The 21,365-nt window shown below is 42.7% G+C and overlaps 1 protein-coding gene across 3 annotated transcripts in view; it reads left to right on the top strand.

Annotated features, from left to right (window-relative positions):
• Positions 1-20,052, top strand: part of PARD3B (par-3 family cell polarity regulator beta) — a 1,095,296-nt gene extending 1,075,244 nt beyond the window's left edge. For 2 of the 3 annotated variants that reach the window (XM_005574020.5, XM_005574021.5), the window contains one exon: positions 15,292-20,052. In XM_005574020.5, coding sequence (XP_005574077.3) covers positions 15,292-15,649 — 358 coding nt within the window. In that variant the 3' untranslated portion in view covers positions 15,650-20,052. The remainder of the gene's footprint in view (positions 1-15,291) is intronic. The other variant, XR_001484068.4, reaches the window with a different exon arrangement.
• The last annotated feature ends 1,313 nt before the right edge of the window (positions 20,053-21,365 follow it).

The raw sequence follows: 21,365 nt of genomic DNA on the forward strand, positions 1-21,365 counted from the left end.
AGATATCTATCAGGTCCACTTGATCCAGATCCAAGTTCAAGTCCTGAATATCCTTGTTAATTTTCTGTCTCCATGATCCAATAATGACAATCGGTTGTTAAAGTCTGCTACTATTATCATGTGGGAGTCTAAGTCTCTTTGCAGGTCTCTAAGAACGTGTTTTATGAATCTGGATGCTCCTGTATTGGGTGCATATATATTTAAGATAGCTCTTCTTGTTGAATTGATCCTTTTACCATTATGTAATACTCTTGTCTTTTTTATCTTTCTTGGCTTAAAGTCTGTTTTGTCAGAAACTAGGATGGCAACTCCTGCTTTTTTTCTGCTTTCTATTTGCCTGGTAAATTTTCCTCCATCCCTTTATTTTGAGCCTATATGTGTCTTTGTGCATGAGATGGGTCTTTTGAATACAGCATACAATGGGTCTTGACTCAATGCCGCTTGCCATTTGCCATTCTGTGTCTTTCAATTGGGGCATTTAGCCCATTTTCATTTAAGGTTAATATTGTTATGTGTGAATTTGATCCTATCATCATGATGTTAGCTGGTTATTTTGCAGACCTATTGATTTAGTTGTTTCATAGTGTCATTGGTCTGTGTACTTCAGTGTGCTTTGCGGTAGCTGGTACCAGTTCTTCCTTTCCATATTTAGTGCTTCCTTCAGCAGCTCTTGCAAGGTAGGCCTGGTGGTGACAAATTCCCTCAGCATTTGCTTGTCTGGAAAGGATTTTATTTCTCCTTTGTTTATGAAGCTTAGTTTGGCTGGATATGATGTCCTGGGTTGAAAATTATTTTCTTTTAGAATATTGAATATTGGCCCCCAGTCTCCTCTGGCTTGTAGGGTATATTAGTCCATTTTCACACTGCTGTTAAAGACATACCCAAGACTGGGCAATTTACAAAAGAAAGAAGTTTAATGGACTTACAGTTCTATGTGGCTGGGGAAGCCTGTCAATCATGGTGGAAGGCAAGGAGGGGGGAGGAGCAAGTCATGTCTTATACCGACAGCAGCAGGCAAAGAGAGAGAGCTTGTGCGGAAACTCCCATTATTAAAACCATCAAATCTCATGAGACTTATTCACTATTATGAGAACAGCATGGGAAAGACTTGGCCCCATTATTCAATTACCTCCCACTGGGTCCCTCGCACAACACATGGGAATTCAAGATGAGATTTGGGTGGGGACACAGCCAAACCATATCATAGGGTTTCTGCTGAGAGGTCCACTCTTAGTCTGATAGGCATTCTTTTATAGGTGACCTGGCCCTTCTTTCTCTGGCTGCCCTTAACATTTTTTCCTTCATTTTGACCTTGGAGAATCTGATGATTATGTGTCTTGGGGTTGATCTTCTCATGGAGTATCTTACTGGGGTTCTCTGGATTGCCTGAATTTAAATGTTGCCCTGCCTTGTTAGGTTGGGGACGTTCTCCTGGATGATGTCCTGAAGTATGTTTTCCAACTTGGTTCTGTTTTCCCTGTCTCTTTCAGGTACTCTAATTAGTTGTAGGTTCAGTCTTTTTACATAATCCCATAGTTCTCAGGGATTTTGTTCATTCCTTTTCGTTCTTTTTTCTCTAATATTGTCTGCCTGTCTTATTTCAGCAAGATAGTCTTCAAGCTCTGAAATTCCTTCCTTCTCTTGGTCAATTGAGCTATTGATACTTGTGGTTGCATTGTGAAGTTCTTGTGTTGTTTTTCAGCTCCATCAGGCATTTATGTTCATCTCTAAACTGGTTATTCTGGTTAACAGCTCCTGTAATTTTTTTTATCATGGTTCTTAGCTTCTTTGCTTTGGGTTAGAACATGCTTCTTTAGCTCAGTGAAGTTCATTATTACCCACCTTCTGAAGCCTACTTCTGTCAGTTCATCCATCCCAGCCTCTGCCCAATTCTGTGCTCTTGCTGGAGAGGTGTTACAGTTGTTTGGAGAAGAGGTATGCTGGCTTTTTAAGTTTTCAGTGTCTTTTTTTGTTGATATTGATTCTTTCTGCTCCTCGTGAGTTTATCTAGCTGTGATCTTTGAGGCTGCTGGCCTTTGGATGGGGTTTTTGTTGGGGGGGTTTTGTTGGTGGTGTTGGTGGTGCTGTTGTTGCTTCCTTTTAGTTGTGTGTGTGTGTTTTTGTTTTTGTTTTTTAACAGTCAAGCCCCTCTTCTGTAGGGGTCCTCTCCAGACCCTATTCACCTGGGTTTCTCCCGCACCTGGAGGTGTCACCAGTGGAGGCTACAGAATAGCAAAGATGGCTGCCTGCTCCCTCTCCTCTAGGATCTCTGTCCCAGAGGGGCATCGACCTGATGCCAGCAGGAATGCTCCTGTGTAAGTTGTTTAGGAACCTCTGTTGGAGGGTCTCAGCCAGTCAGGAGGCATGGGATCTGGGACCCGCTTAATGAAGTGCTCTGGCTGCCCCTTGGTGAAGGGGGTGTGCTATGCTAGGAGAAATCCCACTTGTCCGGACTGCCCAGATTCCTCAGAGCCAGCAGCGGGAAGATTACATCTGCTGATCCATGGAGATCACAGCCACCCCTCCTCTCAGGGGCTCAGTCCCAGCAAGCTCAGACTTCTGTCCCTAAAACCCTAGCTGGAGTTGCTTAAATTCCTGCAGGGAATACGCACTTGGTGAGGAGGGATGGATCAGGGTCCAGCCTAAAGAGGCAGTCTGGCCACGATCTGCCACAGCTGCTGTGCTGCACTGTGGGGAATTCCTCCTGGGTCCAAACCATCCAGTCTCCTTGGCACCAGCAGGGGAAAAATAGAATTCCCGCAGAAACTCAGTAGTCTTAAGCAGTCTGCAGCCAAGTGGCCACCAAGAATCTACACAGCTGTGTGCTTGGGACCCAAGGCTCTGATGGCATGGGCTCATGAGTAGGATGTCCTGATCATGGGTTGCATGGAACGGTGGGAAAAACATGGTTTCCCAGATGAAGTAGCACAGTCACTCACTGCCTCCCTTCGCTGGGGGTGGGAGCTTCCCTTGCCCCATGTGGCTCCCAAGTGGGCTGTCACACCACCCTGCTTTTCCTTGCTCTCTTTTTAGTGCATTAGATCCTGTTTTTTAGAAATGTGTTTCCAAATATAAACCACCTAGTCAGTCCCAGTGAGAGAACCTGCATACCTCAGTTGCTGGTGCAGGATTCACTTGCCATTTTCATTCTTCTCAGTGGGTACCTGACCACAGCTGTTTCTAGTTGGCCATCTTGGCCCCTCCCCACCAAAATCACGTTCTTTAATCCTTCCTGTGCTGTCCCTGGTATTCAAGATCGTTCATGATCAGGCTCCAGATACCCTCTCTAGACCAACCTTCTGCTTACTTGCCCACTCTTGACAAGCCAGCATCAGAGGAATGTCTGTTTCCAGAACACTTTCCAAGGCTGTTAGCTCTATCTTTCCTCTTGTTTATCTCTTCAGATGCTCAGGATAACTGACTTATATTTATATTCCAGGTTATTTGCAGAGCAGGTTACATGTCTTACAAACCCCCCATAGCCAAAGGGATTCCTTAAAGCTAGGTGCCAGCTCCACCTGCATCAGAATCACCTGGGCCCTTGAGAGAAATGTAGGCTCCCAGACCCCTTTCAGACCTTTTTCTGGCATTGCAACCCCAGAATCTGTGTTATTTAATAAAGACTCAATTGATTCTTAGTGTTGCCAACGTTCAAGGTACTAGACCTGGAACACACGGTCTTCCAAACAGAACCATACAAATACCTGTTTTGATTTTCATAAAGGGCAATAGGAAACTTTGCTTTCCTTAAGAAAGGCACCTCAAGGTCTCTGAGTGAAACTTCCCACATGGAATGTTGTTTGTGCTCTTTCTGCAAGCGCCATCAGCAGTTTCAGATTCTTGGGCTGCTAACGGCCAAAGTACCCACTGGAAAAAAAAAAAAAAAAAAAGTCTATCTTTTTAGTGCATTAGATCCTGTTTTTTAGAAATGTGTTTCCAAATATAAACCAATTTCTTTCACCTGGTGCCAGCAGGCACCATGTGAGCTGATGAGAAGCAAGTAAGGTCAGAGATTGCACGGTCTAACTTGGTGGTCAGGCATGTGGCCCCTGAGTCTGTCTGCCTGGGCTGAACTGGGCTCTGCCACTACCATTGTGACTTTGATCACATTACTTAACATCTCTGCTTCTCAGTTTCCTCATCTGAAAGCCAGGGATGATAATAATACCTACCTGGTAACATTGTTATGAGGAATAAATCCGTTAAATGGAGGAAATACTTAGGATGGAAACTAACTTGCTGTAGGCACTTGGGAACATGCTGCTGCGCTCAGCAGGCTTTGAATCTTTGCAATTCTAAACCCAACCTTTGAAGCTGGTTATTGAGCCCATCAAGTAGAGTGGCACTCTTCCCAGCACTTACATTTCTGTTTCTGAATTTCAGAGTAAGACAACTGCCATGGCAGGATTCTCCCGTGTTTTAATGAAATCATGACATGGAGGCCCTCTCCCACAACACCCATACACACACACACACACACACACACACACACACACACAGAGGCATGAAGATGGAAGTGTTTAAGTTTCCTTCGTTGTACTCCTTGCCCTTGGTGAAGAGGGATTCTAATGATCTAATGAAAATAGGTAGTTTACATCAAAATCTTCCTATTGCACAAGCTTTAGAAATTAATGGGAGGGGAAAGAAGTCAGGTAAAGACATGGACGTGATGCATTAATATCTACTGCAAACACTGCATGTGCTACTCTAAAATATATGTATAATCTAAAATATAGGAAAAGCAGACTTCATGAACAGTGGAACCATGTATTTTGCCCCTAAAGTGTTCTGTCTCCAGGTAGCACCTTGGGCAGGAAACTGTGTAGTGGGTTCTCTTAAGGAGCAGGAGGAGATCACGACCCTACACCGTTGAACTTGTTAGCCCCAAAAGTCTGACCTTGGAATTGAACTGTTGTCTGCTACATGATGACCAGATGAAATCCACAATATTTACATACTGAAATTCTAGGACCACTGTTACAATAGAAAGAGAGAGATGATGTAAGGGGCCTATCGAGTTAGGGCGATTTGGTGCTTTGGTTGCCATTCTCTTTAAACAAAGCCTGTTCTGTGGATAAACAGACCACGGGGTAGAGATACGCAGGCATCATTCAAATGGATTGCATGACTTTTTTGTGGCCGCACAGGACAGCTTCTGCCTTCCAAAAGATTTCCCCCTCTACATTATTCTCATAATTGTCTTTTCTAATTGCTCTCAGCACTCACTTTAAAAGCCTCTCATCCCCTCATAAGGAAATTATTTTAGCAGGACCATTTTTTTTTATTATTATACTTTATGTTCTAGGGTACATGTGCACAACGTGCAGGTTTGTCACATATGTATACATGTGCCATGCTGGTGTGCTGCACCCATTAACTCATCATTTACATTAGGTATATCTCCTAATGCTATCCCTCCCCCCGCCCCCACCCCACAACAGGCCCCGGTGTGTGTGATGTTCCCCTTCCTGTGTTCAAGTCTTGTTACTGTTTAATTCCCACCTATGAGTGAGAACATGCACTTTGGTTTTCTGTTCTTGCAATAGTTTGCTGAGAATGATGGTTTCCAGCTGCATCCATGTCCCTACAAAGGACACGAACTCATCCTTTTTAATGGCTGCATAGTATTCCATGATGTGCCACATTTTCTTAATCCAGTCTGTTATTGATGGACATTTGGGTTGGTTCCAAGTCTTTGCTGTTGTGAATAGTGCTGCAATAAACATACACGTGCATGTGTCTTTATAGCAGCATGACTTATAATCCTTTGGGTCTATCCCCAGTAATGGGATGGCTGGGTCAAATGGTATTTCTGGTTCTAGATCCTTGAGGAGTTGCCACACTGTTTTCCACAATGGTTGAACTAGTTTACAGTCCCACCAACAGTGTAAAAGTGTTCCTGTTTCTCCACATCCTCTCCAGCCCCTGTTGCTTCCTGACTTAATGATTGCCATTCTAACTGGTGTGAGATGATATCTCGTTGCGGTTTTGATTTGCGTTTCTCTGATTGCTAGTGATAATGAGCATTTTTTCATGTGTCTGTTGGCTGCATAAATATCTTCTTTTGAGAAGTGTCTGTTCATATCCTTTGCCCACTTTTTGATGGGGTTTGTTTTTTTCTTGTAAATTTGATTGAGTTCTTTATAGGTTCTGGATATTAGCCCTTTGTCAGATGAGTAGATGCAAAAATTTTCTCCCTGTTGCCTGTTCACTCTGATGGTAGTTTCTTTTGCTGTGCAGAGGCTTTTTAGTTTAATTAGATCCCATTTGTCAATTTTGGCTTTTGTTGCCATTGCTTTTGGTGTTTTAGACATGAAGGCCTTGCCCATGCCTATGTCCTGAATAGTATTGCCTAGGTTTTTTTCTAGGGTTTTCATGGTTTTATGTCTAACATTTAAGTCTCTAATCCATCTTGAATTAATTTTTGTATAAGGTGTAAGGAAGGGATCCAGTTTCAGCTTTCTACTTATGGCTAGCCAGTTTTCCCAGCACCATTTATTAAATAGGGAATCCTTTCCCAATTTCTTGTTTTTGTCAGGTTTGTCAAAGATCAGATGGTTGTAGATGTGTGGTATTATTTCTGAGGGCTCTGTTGTGTTCCATTGGTCTACATCTCTGTTTTGGTACCAGTACTTTGCTGTTTTGGTTACTGTAGCCTTGTAGTATAGTTTGAAGTTAGGTAGCATGATGCCTCCAGCTTTGTTCTTTTGGCTTAGGATTGTCTTGGCAATGCGGACTCTTTTTTGGTTCCATATGAACTTTAAAGTAGTTTTTTCCAATTCTGTGAAGAAAGTCACTGGTAGCTTAATGGGGATGGCACTGAATCTATAAATTACTTTGGGCAGTATGGCCATTTTCACAATACTGATTCTTCCTATCCATGAGCATGGAATGTTCTTCCATTTGTTTGTGTCCTCTTTTATTTCATTGAGCAGTGGTTTGTAGTTCTCCTTGAAGAGGTCCTTTACATTCCTTGTAAGTTAGATTCCTAGGTATTTTATTCTCTTTGAAGCAGTTGTGAATGGGAGTTCACTCATGATTTGGCTGTCTGTTATTAGTGTATAAGAATGCTTGTGATTTTTGCACACTGATTTTTGTATCCTGAGACTTTGCTGAAGTTGCTTATCAGCTTAAGGAGATTTAGACAATGGGGTTTTCTAAATATACAATCATGTCATCTGCAAACAGGGACAATTTGACTTCCTCGTTTCCTAATTGAATACCCTCTATTTCTTTCTCTTGCCTGATTGCTCTGGCCAGAACTTCCAACACTATGTTGAAGAAGAGTGATGAGAGAGGGCATCCCTATCTTGTGCCAGTTTTCAAGGGGAATGCTTCCAGTTTTTGCCCATTCAGTATGATATTGGCTGTTGGTTTGTCACAAATAGCTCTTCTTTTGAGATTCGTTCCATCAATACCGAATTTATTGAGCGTTTTTAGCATGAAGGGTTGTTGAATGTAAAAGGCCTTTTCTGCATCTATTGAGATAATCATGTGGTTTTTGTCTTTGGTTTTGTTTATATGCTGGATTACGTTTATTGATTTGCATAAGCTGAACCAGCCTTGCATCCCAGGGATGAAGCCCACTTGATCATGGTGGATAAGCTTTTTGATGTGCTGCTGGATTTGGTTTGCCAGTATTTTATTGAGGATTTTTGCATTGATGTTCATCAGGGATATTGGTCTAAAATTCTTTTTTTGTTGTGTCTGCCAGGCTTTGGTATCAGGATGATGTTGGCCTCATAAAATGAGTTAGGGAGGATTCCCTCTTTTTCTGTTGATTGGAATAGTTTCAGAAGGAAAGGTACCAGGCTCCTCCTTGTACCTCTGGTAGAATTCGGCTGTGAATCAGTCTGGTCCTCGACTTTTTTTGGTCGGTGGGCTATTAATTATTGTCTCAATTTCAGAGCCTGTTATTGGTCTATTCAGGGATTCAACTTCTTCCTGGTTTAGTCTTGGGAGAGTGTATGTGTCCAGGAATTTATCCATATCTTCTAGGTTTTCTAGTTTATTTGCGTAGAGGTGTTTATAATATTCTCTGATGGTAGTTTGTATTTCTGTGGGGTTGGTGGTGATATCCCCTTTATCATTTTTTATTGCATCTATTTGATTCTTCTCTCTTTTCTTCTTTGTCTTGCTAGCCGTCTATCGATTTTTTTTGATCTTTTCAAAAAACCAGCTCCTGGATTCATTGATTTTTTGAAGGGTTTTTCGTGTCTCTATCTCCTTCAGTTCTGCTGTGATCTTAGTTATTTCTTGCCTTCTGGTAGTTTTTGAATATGTTTGTTCTTGCTTCTCTAGTTATTTTAATTGTGATGTTAGGGTGTCAATTTTATATCTTTCTTGCTTTCTCTTGTGGGCATTTAGTGCTATAAATTTCCCTCTACACACTTCTTTAAATGTGTCCCAGAGATTCTGGTATGTTGTATCTTTGTTCTCGTTGGTTTCAAAGAACATCTTTATTTCTAGCAGGACCATTTTTAGGACCATCTGATAGGATGAAAGACTCTTAAGGACCATTTTCCAGATAATGTCTGCTAAATTGTCATACGGAACACAAAACTCACTGCACATGCAGTTTGTTAATAACTCAATTCTTGTATTTGAGGTCATTGTTTACAGAAAAAAAGAAGGAATTAAATATGAGGAACCAAAATTATACTTGTTTTAAACTGTTTGAGAAATGTCTTTGAGCACTCAGTCACTATCCTTTCTCCTTCATTTTCTGTACAAACATTTCCTTGGTGTCTACAAGGGCCACAAGCATCTGCTGCTGCACTTTCCACCCATTCCAGTTCTTTGCAAAGAACAAGGGTCCCCTCTTCTCATAACGCAATGGGAAATGTGAGTGATGAAAGTGGATTTTTTTCTGTAATCATTTCTATAATGTAGGCCATCAAATGATCATTATATTTTATGATTCTGTAAAATCTGCTGAAATCAAAGCTATGTAATATACATTGCAGAGGGCTCTGCTAATCCTTGCCAACCACATTCGTGCCTGGACCGAGGAGGAAGGTCTGGTAACTGGAAACCTGACACTAAAGGAATTCTAAACACAGACTAAAAGCATCTCTGTGCACATAGCATGGGCGACTCAAGTATATTAGTTTGTGCTGATTTTTTTTTAAAGCTTTGCAGTATTTGTAGAAGAACCAGAGAAGAAAGCACCGATCCCAGCTCAGCCACTACATAATCTATGTGTGGCGTGCTCAAGAATAGCATGGCTCTGCCAGATGTCGACTTTCTGCCAACGGGTACAGGCCCCTCTCTTAGACAGCTACAGGAGTTTTACATCATGTTACTTCCTGCCATTCAAACCCCAAATTTGGTCACAGTGAATTATTACCAAAAAAGGAAACCCATAAAGTCTACTTTGGAAGTTAAAAAATTAGCTTTGTTTTGGCTGCTAATCACACACATAGTATTTTACAGAAATTAAGAACAAGATTCTGCCCTTTGGAAGCTTTTCTGTAAGTGAAAAACCCAATGCATATGCCTAAGCCGGACATTCACACCTCTGCTCATAAATTCTTTGTGGTTTTTATACTTTCTGCTGCATATCTTATTTCTTCACATGCTAAACTCACCCCCTTTCAAAACAAACTATCTTCCAGTCGCTGATGTGTCTCCAACTTAGTTGATTTTCCCCTCTGTGACTCTTCAACTTCATCTATCCTTCTACATCCTAAAAGGAGCTCATCAGATGAGATACTGCAGGCGTTCTTACACTCTGCCTTGAGACATGTAGAGGAAGCGTGCTCAGCTCTGTATTGCAAGAATCTGTCACTGATACTGGAAGACTGAGGACTACAAATGATTTCTTTTAATAAATTATAGCAGGCTCAAGTTTTCCCCTTCAATAATGTCACTCCCACTCATTTGAATTCCCTTGTTCTTTCCTGAATGGAAGGAAAGGGTGTTGAGTTACAGCAGGTGGCAGAGAAGTTTGCATAATTCTGGCTTCTGCCTCTCCTGGGTATGAGTAGCTTATATGAAAATCATCCGTCACATCTACTCTCAGGGAGAAAAGCTTGGGAGGCACTGGGACAGAGGGAACAGGACACCAGCTTGACCTCGGGTTTGGGTTCATCAGCCCTCAAAGCCCAGGTACCGCACTTCAAACTGTGGCCATCACATCTGGGTTTGACATTGTCTCCCTAAGACCCTGTGTTTGAAACCCTGTGTACTGTACTTTCAAACACATAAAGATGTTCCTAGATTATTGCATTTATGACAGGGACAAAGAAAATGTCTTTGCTGTACCATCATAAAAATAGTAGTTAACTGACCCTTGAATAAATATGCTTAACCTGCACCTAGTAAGCCCAGTTTCCAGTTAATCTTGAGTCAAGATAGCTCTCAATTTCCTCAGCACCAGTTAGTCATGCTGAGCTCACTAGGAAGTCAAGGAGATTGAATCCCAGTCCAAGATTTATTGAGCATCTATTGTATTTCAAGTACTCTGTAGGGCAACAGAGATAAGACAGTATCATCTTGTTCTTGGCAAACAAAACAAATAAAATAACCTCTACCCTGCTAAAGTTTACAGCATTCTATGTTGGACCCAACCCAACCCTTTATTCAGCCCAGCATCCCTTCTACTTCCCTCTTCAGAAATTAGAGATCAGTCTCACCTCCACCACTATCAATCCCTGGCTCCCAAAGAAAGCCCACTTTCTCCTCTTATTCTGCTACCTTCCTCCAGCCCCTACCCACATTGAACCTTTTATGGTTACTGTATGTGTGTGGGTTTTCTCTTTACTTTAAACTCTCTTGAACAAATTCAACATGCATTTGTAGAGCGCCTGTGATGTGCAAAGCCCTGTGTTAAGCTCAAAGGGAGATCATTAGATATGTAAGACTCAGTTCCTTCCTTCAAGATGCTTGTACTCCATGCAGTATACAACCAGCCACAAGGCAGGGTGAAAGACAGATGAGGTGAGAATGAGCAGCTGTGGTGAGAACAGAGGAGAGAGATTTTCTTTACAATTGAGGGTGGTGGTGTAGACATGGGAGGATTCAAAATTGCTCATGCCCCTTCATCTGTTCCTGTAAGTACAGCCACCTCATTCCTAGCAAGAGGTTTGCCATTGATTTTGTCCTTCCAATATTGAGCCCTTTCCCTATACAGAATTGTTTTAGCAAATGTAGGAACATGTCTTTCATCCTTGCGTAAACTGAAGGTAGTCGGCACCCAGAGCTGGCTATCTGACCAGCTTAGCCTCTCATTTCCAGCCCCGCTTTTGCTTAATGAAAAATAGTGACATACTGACATGGCAAAAAAGAAGAAATCCTTATGTAAACAAAGTGATGCTTATTGCTTCTTTACATGTAAATAACATATATCTTTGTCGTGTTCAGACTTAATGGTTAACTTTCTTTATTGGGTGCATCTATGTGATTGAAAACTGCATGCCTGAGATAGTTCCTATCAGTTTTCCAAGCAAAATCTGAATCCTTCTGGCCTCTAGAAAGGAGCCTAATCGAAATAAAATAAGCAATAATTTCAAACTGTAGGTATTTTCATGACAGCCCCCTTTAAGAGTTATAAAGGATTATCTTTCCTTAAGTAAATATGGTTTCTTAGTAAAATTTTTAAATGTTTAAATTGAAAGTTTTTAAGGAAAAACAGTAACATATACAAATAAAACTCAAGAAGTCACATGAAAAATGAAAGGTCTTAAAGTACTGATACATTTGTTATGCAGATTCTTGTTTTAATCAGAATCTCCTAAGGAAGCTGCCCCTGGATTCCTCAAGGTTGGCTCAAAGCACACAATATCTGACACTGTGATAGGCATTGCTGGGGCCCCAGAATGGATTGGTTTTGGACTTTCCTACAAACACTAAGTTTCACACAAATAAAGAGACTATGAAAAGAGAAACTCACGATTAACAAAGTTAAAATTTTAGCTGCCTTTTCTTCCTCTAAGTTCTGTAGTTAGTTAATGAGGAGGGGCTTATTTTCCCTGTTTCAAAATTCTTGAGACAGAGTCTCTTTCTGTTGCCCAAGATGGAGTATAGTAGCACAATCTTGGCTCACTACAACCTCTGCCTACCAGGTTCAAGTGATTCTCCTGCCTCAGCCTCCTGAGTAGCTGGAATTACAGGCATGCACCACCATGCCCAGCTAATTTTTGTAATTTTAGTGGAGACGGGGGTTTCACCATGTTGCCCAGGCTGGTCTCGAACTCCTGACCTCAAGTGATCCACCCACCTTGGCCTCCTAAAGTGCTGGAATTACAGGCGTGAGCCACCGCCCCTGGCCAAAATTATTTTTTTAATAATTTAAAATAATACACACATAATACTCAGAAGAGCTTAGAAGTTGTTCTGGCAAAAGTCTGTAGGAAATTCTGTTATGAGCAAAAGGTTGTTATAAACAACAGCTACACACCATCCCCCAAAAGAAAGAAAAATTCTTCTAGCACTCTTTGAACCTTAAACAGTGTTTTGGTAGGCCAACTCATTGTTTTTCTTCTCTCTGAAAAATTAAAAACGCTAACTGTTATGATGAGTTCTACAGAAAAAGACAATTTCCATGACTTCATTTCTTGACAAAGAACAGCTACCTCACTTGCTTTCTGCCACATATAAGCAAACTCCCAGACATAAAACCTCCCCTCAGAGGAAGCAACATGGGACCACAAAAGTGTCTTGAGGTCTGCCCTATCTGCCCACGGGAAGCCTCCCTCCTCACCGTGAGCGCTGGCCACTGGGAGGAGCGAGGTGTGGGAGAAGAGATAGCGACTGTCCCACCATGTGGTCGCCGACTGCACTGTCGCAGCCTCTCAGGGTGGCTTCTGCCCCGTCACCACTTGATCTGGATTCTCTCTCCAAAAATTTAAAAAAACAAGGCGTGCCTGTCTTTTATAATACTCTGTTCTAAAAGAGAGAACTCTCCAGGGAGAGAACAGGACCCTAAAAGTCCAAGGCCTGGAATTCTTCCTTTCTCTCTTTCCATTTTAAACAGGAAGCATTCATGCTAAGAGAGTCCAGAGGGAGCGCTGGTTGTATGTTCATTTGAAGGCAAATAATGTTTGTGTGTTGCAAATGTCAGTGATTTATCCTAAGGGCTTAAAATGAGTGCAGAAAAACCACATGTTTCACTTCATGCAGAGAAATATCTTCAGTGGATTTTGAGAGAAAGCACAGGTTAAGAAATTTTTTAAGTGTATCAGATATCTCCAACATGAACCAAAAGGCAATAAAAATGAGCATGGTGAGGTGGGGGGGAGAGACTTAAAGAATTCTTATGATAAAAGATATACCAAAGGCTGGAAGTTTTCTAAATCAAAAATGAAATTCTAAAGAAAAGGAAAGGTGAAATCCAGAGCCTTTGTTTCCCATGGCTAGAGTGACAGATTATCCATTTGTGCTCCATTTGTCATGGGCAATTTAAAATACAGCAAAGCAAACTGCACTGAATAACAGCAGCTGATGCTGTAATAACTTGTACACAAACAATTTAATTTTTTTATCTGAAAATTCTAACTAAATTACCCCAAGCTCAAGGATCTATCTTTCATTATTATACATAGCCAAATTAAGACAAAAAAGTAGAGAGAGAATTCTGTTGTTCACACTTATAGATTTGTTCACAAGCTGCTTTCTACATGCACCGAGCTGGGAGCTTGTCAAATCTTCATTGATTTGGGCACCTTACACAGCTGTTTTAACATCCAGCTTCACAGATGATGGGGTGATTCTGACCCTCATTGACAGTGCTTGATTAACCACAGACACTGTATTCTCACAGCCCTGTCGTTTCTTTCAGGCGTCCTAGCAGTGTGTCTGACATTGGGGAGCTTTTCCTTAATTATTGTTTTCTTTTCTTTTTAAAAAATTATAAAAGGGGGAGTGGTAAAAAAAAATGGAAAGGATCTGGGGATGGTGGCAGTGGTGAATGTGCACAGAAGGTTTATGAGATTTTAAGAGCTGCAAACAGAACTCATCTGTTTAACCCCAGGCTAGATAAGATGCAGTCATCTGCACATTGTTTAGAGGCACACTGCTTCTGTTGTGGCAAATGGATCAGAAGATGCTTGTTTTCTTTAGTAGAGAGATCCAGACGGGGCCACTTTCTGTTAGTGTCTGTTCTTACCCTGGATGTTTCTGTGTGCCTTACCCATTACAAGGTGCAACTTACAGCTGGTTTGGCATTTCCCTATTCTGCTACTGGCCTGGTGCTACCTTCCTGGCTTTGTGGTAGAACTGATTACTTTATATCAAAACTTTAGGTGTGGGCTGGGCGCAGTGGCTCACGCCTGTAATCCCAGTACTTTGGGAGGCCAAGACAGGCAGATCACCTAAGGTCAGGAGATTGAGACCAGCCTGGCTAACATAATGAAACCCATCTCTACAAAAAAAAAAAATACAAAACTTAGCCAGGTATAGTGGTGGGCACCTGTAGTTCCAGCTACTCGGGAGGCTGAGGTGGGAGAGTTGCTTGAACCCGGGAGGCAGAGGTTGCAATGAGCTGAGATTGCACCACTGCACTCCAACCTGGGTGACAGAGTGAGACTCCCTCTCAAAAAAAAAAAATAAAATAAATAAAATTTAAAAATTCTAGGTGCTCTGGCTTGGGACTTTTTCTAAGGACTGTAGAGACTTTAGGGAGGGGAGGGACATATGAATCCACACCAAGATGTAACAGCAGCCAACCAGAGTTAGACCAAGATGACAGCCCATTTAAAAGAGCACCTCACACATTTAGAAAAGCAAGTGCAGTCCATGGAAACTTTATGACTCCAAATAACCTGAACATTTCTATCACCATCTCTAGGACAGACTTCAGCCCAGCCTGTCCTAGATATGGTGGTAGAAAAGGGCAGGGAACTAATGACCCCATCCTTAAGAGAGGCAAACTCACTGCCTTATTTAGGAAACTAGTTTGGTTACTATAATAAAGGCCAACAGAAAAGGGTATAAACAAGATAGAAGTATATTTTCCTCTTATGCACCAACCTGAGTGGAAGCAGTCCTGATTGACATGGTGGCTCCATGGCAATGGGGACCCAGGCTCTCACCTTCTTATTGCTCTGCCTCCCACAGCACGTGGTTTTCGCCTTGTGGCCTAAGATGGTTTTTCCGACGGCCAACAGGAAAGAGAGAAGGGAAAAAGGTCCCTTCTCTTCTTTTTAAGGGCATGCATCACTTCTTCTCCCATCCCATTGGCCAGACCTATTTGATGGCCACGCCAAACTGCGCAGGAGGCTGAGGAACCTGTTCTCCAGCCAGACAGCCAGCTTAGGAGCTGCTGACATGTGTCTCTTCTTCTCTTTCCAGGGGAGGACCCGCAGATGCTGTAGACTATCTGCCAGCAGCACCTCGAGGGCTCTACAAGGAAAGGGAGCTTCCCTATTATCCAGGGGCTCATCCTATGCACCCTCCCAAAGGGAGCTATCCCCGCCCCACAGAGCTGAGGGTGGCAGATCTCCGGTATCCTCAGCACTACCCACCTCCGCCTGCTTCCCAGCACAAAGGACCCTTTCGACAAGACGTCCCGCCTTCCCCTCCCCAGCACCAAAGAATGCCAGCCTATCAGGAAACGGGCAGACCAGCGCCCCGCGGGGGCAGCCCAGACCAGTACCCTTACCGAACCCAGGATTCCCGGCAGAAGAACCCCATGACTGCAGCCGTATAGCCGAGTGCCACCGAGGCCAACCCAGCCCAGAAAGGAAGGTGTCTACACTACTTTTGCCCTTTCTAGACCTGAAGACCTCCTTGGTGTTAGGAATTCTCCACGGGACTGATTAGCGTTTTCTCACTGACGTTGTAACGCTTGACTGCTAATCAGAGGGGAAAAGAAGGGGAAGGGGATTGGGGAGGAAAAAAATCAGAAGGAAGATGAAAGATGGGGCTATAGAAACAAAACTACCTGCTAGTTGAAACATTTTCAGAGTTGTTCAAATTGGTGAGAGCGGCAGCGGAACACACAAACAGCTAACAGTGGAGCTCTACTCTGGGGAGCCTCCCTGACTAGTTAACCTGCCTGATGCGCAGACACGTGGACACCCCGCCCCCCCAGCATGAGATTGGTGGTCCAGAGGCAGTCTCTGCCAGGCAGCATTACCCGCTCAGAGGTGGAGTCTCAGCCCCCTTATTAGAGCTGTGAAGTCTAAGGAGTGGCAGAGTAGACAGAGATAGGAGCATCTGAAGTGAGTATAGACTTTTTTTACTGAGAAAAAAAACAAGAGCAAACATGACTAGTGATCTGGAAATATTTTGTACCGAGAGAAAGACTGCATTTCTTTACTTGTAGAATTTCTCAGGTTCCCGATACCACTCATTTGATGTAAACATTTCATGTTTCCTAACTTTTGATATGAAAGTCAGTAAAATGCAGTATTAGTCCTGGGAGAACGTGCACAGCTGGTCAGAGCTTCCAGGAGTATCTTCCGAGGACCAAGGTGATCAGGTTAAGAGGGTTGAACATCCCACACCCCTCACCTTCCTCCCTCTCACATTCCAGGCATGGAGATATCTGGTTTCAGAGTCAGCCCCAAATCTCCTGCCTACAATTACTTTAACTGGGGTCTCTACTTTAAGGTTCCCACTTGAGGGCTAAAATGTAGTTAGGAAAAAGAGGGCCACTGGGGAGGTCTCACAGGAGTCAGTGCCCTGGAAATGCCAAGTCCAGACTCAGTGCCAAGTGGTAACCATCTGCACTCGGGGACGGTGAGGAGCTGACCGTGGCCTCTGGAAACTGATGACCAGCAGGTATTAGATGGAAGTGAATGAGAAAGAGAGAGAGAGAGAGAGAGAGAGTGTGTGTGTGTGTGTGTGTGTGTGTGTGTGTGTGTATGTACGTGTGTGTTTGAACACATATGATTGCCAGTATGGAGAATCAAAGATTGATAATGCTTTCTGGAGAGTTTGATGCAAAAGCGGGGGAAAAGGAGGGAAAGAGAGAAAAGGCATTAAGACTAAATGCACCTGCATTTGCTATATTTCATTAACTAAAGTCAGGTCAGCGCAGGGCCAAGGCGTCCAATTGGAAAAGGACAGTGTTATGGCTTATAAAAAACTGAAACCCCACCCTCTAAGTTGAACCAACCTATCACAATGTTTTCTGAGCTTTGCAGTAATTTTCTATGAAAACTAAAACCTTTAAAACATACAACCTGGCCCAAATGAGAACACAAAGATGTGGAAGACAGTGAAACCTGAGCATTGGTTTGAACCAGGCAGTGACGCTTGATATACTTTAAGCCTTTTCACATTCCTTCTTTATTCCCTCCCAAAAAAAAAAAAAAAAAAAGTCTTGAGTTTAATTTAGGTCTATTTTGGCTGAGATTAGCATACCTCTGATTCACAGGATTTAATAAGTTATAGTATTATTGAATACATAGGACATCCCTCTACCCCAGCCTACTCTTTAATTTAAAATAGAATTCTGTTACCAAGAAGGATGCAACTGCTAGTTTTAGACATAAATAGTGTTATATACTGGACTTTGCGATATTGTTTTCTTAACTACAGTTTACTATGGCCCTGCTGAAAACAGACTATCAAGTTTTTTGTCTCTGTTCTGTCATCTCTGTTAAGCCAGGCACCTTTAGATTGTTTGCAATTTGTTCAAAGTGGTTGAGGATCTCAGGCCCTGCTCACCTGAGGTGGAGAGCAGGGGAGCTACAGGTTTCCCTGCTGACCTGCTCAATGCTACCTTCCCCTCAAGCTAAATACACCTTAAAGAAGAAAATGATAACATGAGGGATGTGTAACTTGTTTTGAAGCATTAAAAACCAGCAGCTCTTCAGTATGTTCCATATTTTAACCAAACTACTGTAGACTACTAAACATAGCCAAGCCAGAACTTTCCTTCTGAATTAAGCCTAGGCCACTTGAGGGGCAGCCAGGCATGATGGTGTCAGGTGAGAATCCTGTGTCTTTAAGGAGTGGCCTTTGCAGGAAGAGTGCCCATGTTTTCACCTGCGGTGTTGCCACCGGAGTGTGCAATACCTCCTGCACACAGGCTCAGGGTAACCTGCTCCAAAACTGAGTTTTGTGTTGTATACAAAGTCAATAAAATAGTTGCTAATCCTGAGTGGCAGCCAGTGATGTGAAGGTACTATTAAAGTGAACAAAAACTAGATTGCAACAGTTTTCTTTGCTTGCTTGAAGTATAACACACGCTCCATTTGATCCTGCCTGAAAGAAGCTAACATTATATTTGTGACAGACAGAGGCTCCATGAAGCCAAGCAACAATTAACAGCTCAAATGTAAGATTTATAAATGCCTGTGTACTCACCCTTCAATTGTTACCACCCAGAGGTTACAGGACTCTTTCCCAGCATTTAGGGGAACAGGTTTTTAGAGTATTTAGAAGACCAGGCTATAATCAGTAATGTGCCTGGTAGCAGGAAATAGCTCCCAATGTATTTATGGCCTTGGGAAAACTCAATCTGGTGCCTCCGTGTAGCTCAGAACACTAATAGCCCCCCTGGAAGAGCGTGGCGCATTGAGCCCCAAACCCAATCAACATCCATCCATTTGGCTGCCGATCTGACGGCTGGGTCATGAAGGCCATGAAATGATGTTTGCCCTCAAGTCACTAGGTATTTTAAGAAGCCCTATTTTTCTCCCTTTTTGCAGGAGTAGAGATGAAAGAGGGCAGACCATGGAAAACTTTTAGATGCAGGAGAATTGAGACTTCCACAAGGGAGAGAAACAGCCTCCCCAGAATCCATTATGCCATCGGGCGGTGGCACTCACTCTTGCCATAGTGCCGTTTCCTCACAATATCAAATCAGTGGATGAAATAGAAGCTCAGAAACAAGAACATTTTCTTAAATCATAACCTAATAGCCAACAAAAATTGAAAAAACAATTATTCTGAAGCTCATTATTCTTAGATCTGTAGGTATGTATGTGTTGACCCCCACAGGATGGCACCAAGTAAAGATCTTAAGAGCATGGTAGGGGTTCTCAGACTGACTGTCACCCATGGATCCTGATGGGGAAGAATGGAGGCTTCACTGTAGCTATAGTTTTCCACCAACTCAATCAAATTAAAACGTGACTCATTATCCCTTCCAAAGATTCATACAATTCTTGAACTAAAGTGATCTTCTGAAGAAAAGCCACCTCACAACGTTAGGAGGCTCATAAAGCTCATTTCTCTTTTCCCTGGCATGCAAAAATATCAAGCCTATAAAGAGTAATTATTTGCCCAAACCTGTAACCACTGCATTCCTTTTCTTTGGAGGAACATTGTAGCATTTCAAGAGTGTAGAGAGATCTAAAGAGTTTGGTCTGAATGTGTGTCTGTACAACTCCCTTTGGCATTAAACTCTGAAACCTACAATGGATGGCCTTTAAATTGGGAGGACACCCTACTGCTTTCCGAGTCCATGAGCAACAGAAAGACTGGTCTTAGTGCAATTAGGCAGGAGGGATTTGGACTCAGAAACAACCACAGGAGTATTTCTCAGCACTCCCAGTTCCTGCCGACTTAGCTGGAAATGATGCCACAGCAAGACCAGAAAGAGGAGTCTCCGTAAGGTATCCCTACAAAGTCACTTTTCTGATAAAAAGGTGGGGAAAAAAAGTTAGATATCTAAAATGAGCCTAGAATCTCACACGCAGCTGTGACTTCTAAGTGAAACTCTTTCTCCCTCATGTCCTTAAATAGTCACAGAATCACACACAGCCTGACTTTTATAAGACAGGCTTGGCTACAGGAAATGAACCAAGCCCAGACTCTTCTAGCCTGTCTCCTGACTGGGCTCCTTCAGAAAGTGCTCTCCTATTCCATCTGCAGGGCTGCTTACTACTGGAACCTAAAACAAAACCTGTTGTTTGTCCCGTCACTTTTTCTGGTGTTTCCTATGCTTTTGTGATACCAAGTCTGTTCAAAAGTTCTGAAGATAAATTATGTGAAATCATATTTTGGCATATGGGGGTGGAGGATGAATTCTTTAAAAAGTTTTTAAGATGATCTCATTTGTACCACAAAAAACATTTTGGAAGTTGTTATATATGAGTATATAAATTTTTCTTGTCGTATTTTACATTAAAATAAAGCTTTATTCAGTCATTAAGACATCAGAGTCTTGGATTGCTTTAGGATGAAGGTGTCCAATCTTTTGGCTTCCCTGGGCCACATTGGAAGAAGAATTTTCTTGGGCTACTTGTAAAATACATTAACACCAATGATAGCTGATGAGCAAAAAAAAAAAAAAAAAAAAAACCTGCAAAAAACCTCAATGTTTTACGAAAGTTTATGAATTTGTGTCGGGTAGCATTCAAAGCCAACCTGGGCTATGGGTTGGACAAGCTTGCGTCAGAATCTGATGGATAAATAGGTGAGTCTAGGCCTGCTCACCCTCGAATAGCAACATTCGGTAGTTGCGTAGCCATGTTCAAAACAGCAAGAGTGCAAAGAACAAAAGGAACGAGAGTGTCAGTCACATGCTGGGCCCCCCAAGAAGCAGATGCTGAGACAGAGATTCTCAAGCCGGTTGTGTACCGAGGAGTGCACTTGGGTTTCAATACCTTAAAAAGGGAGGGAAACAGGCCTGGGCAGAGGGAGAAGCTGAGCTGTAGTGCATGCCCAGCTTAGGCCTCAGCCACCCCACAATGGGAGCAGCAACGGCTCTTCAGAGCTGTCCCCCAGTTGGGACAAGGGAGCTGAGCCTTTATGCCATCATTGATTGGTAAATACAGGTTACCTCTGGAAAGAAGAAAGATCTAGCTAGGGTACGGCAATTTTCTTCAGTTGAGACAAACCCAAAGAAAGCTGACAGCTGGGGCCCATCTTTGGATGGTACTCAAAACAGCTGGAAAAGTTCCTTCTTAAAGCGGCATCTGAGCAGCCCGCCACAGCATTCACGACAGCTTCTAAAACTGGCAACCGCTTTCTGGTGCTGGAATCACTCTTATCTCTAGAAAGTTCTCCTTGAGACCATCCCTGTCACTCCTCAGCTCCTTGATTCCCCCGGCCTAGTCTCAGACCTCCCCATACTCCTGGTAAGCCCATCCACAGCCAAGGTTTTGACTGCCACCTCTCTACTGACTGCTCCAGCTCAGCTCTGTGCCGAGCTCACGCGTTTCTGTGTTTCCACTGCACATTCCCATTTGGATGTCCTGCAGAGCCTTGAAACATAACATGCCCACACCGAAAACACGCTTTCTCCAAAGAAACCTCCTCCTCACAATTCCGTCCTGGCCAAAATGTGAACCAAGTTCACAGCTAAAAACCGGAAACCTGGAAATTATCCTGGATTTCCCATTTATAACTCTGCCCCTTCCTCCTACACATTCCCATATAATGAGATGGAAGGCCAACATTCTGTCCTGCAATTCCATCAGATATGTTTATGTTTCCTGATACCATGACATGCCTGGGCTCCGCCT

This window comes from Macaca fascicularis, chromosome 12 (genome assembly GCF_037993035.2).
Source record: "Macaca fascicularis isolate 582-1 chromosome 12, T2T-MFA8v1.1".
In the NCBI taxonomy this organism is placed as follows: domain Eukaryota; kingdom Metazoa; phylum Chordata; class Mammalia; order Primates; family Cercopithecidae; genus Macaca; species Macaca fascicularis.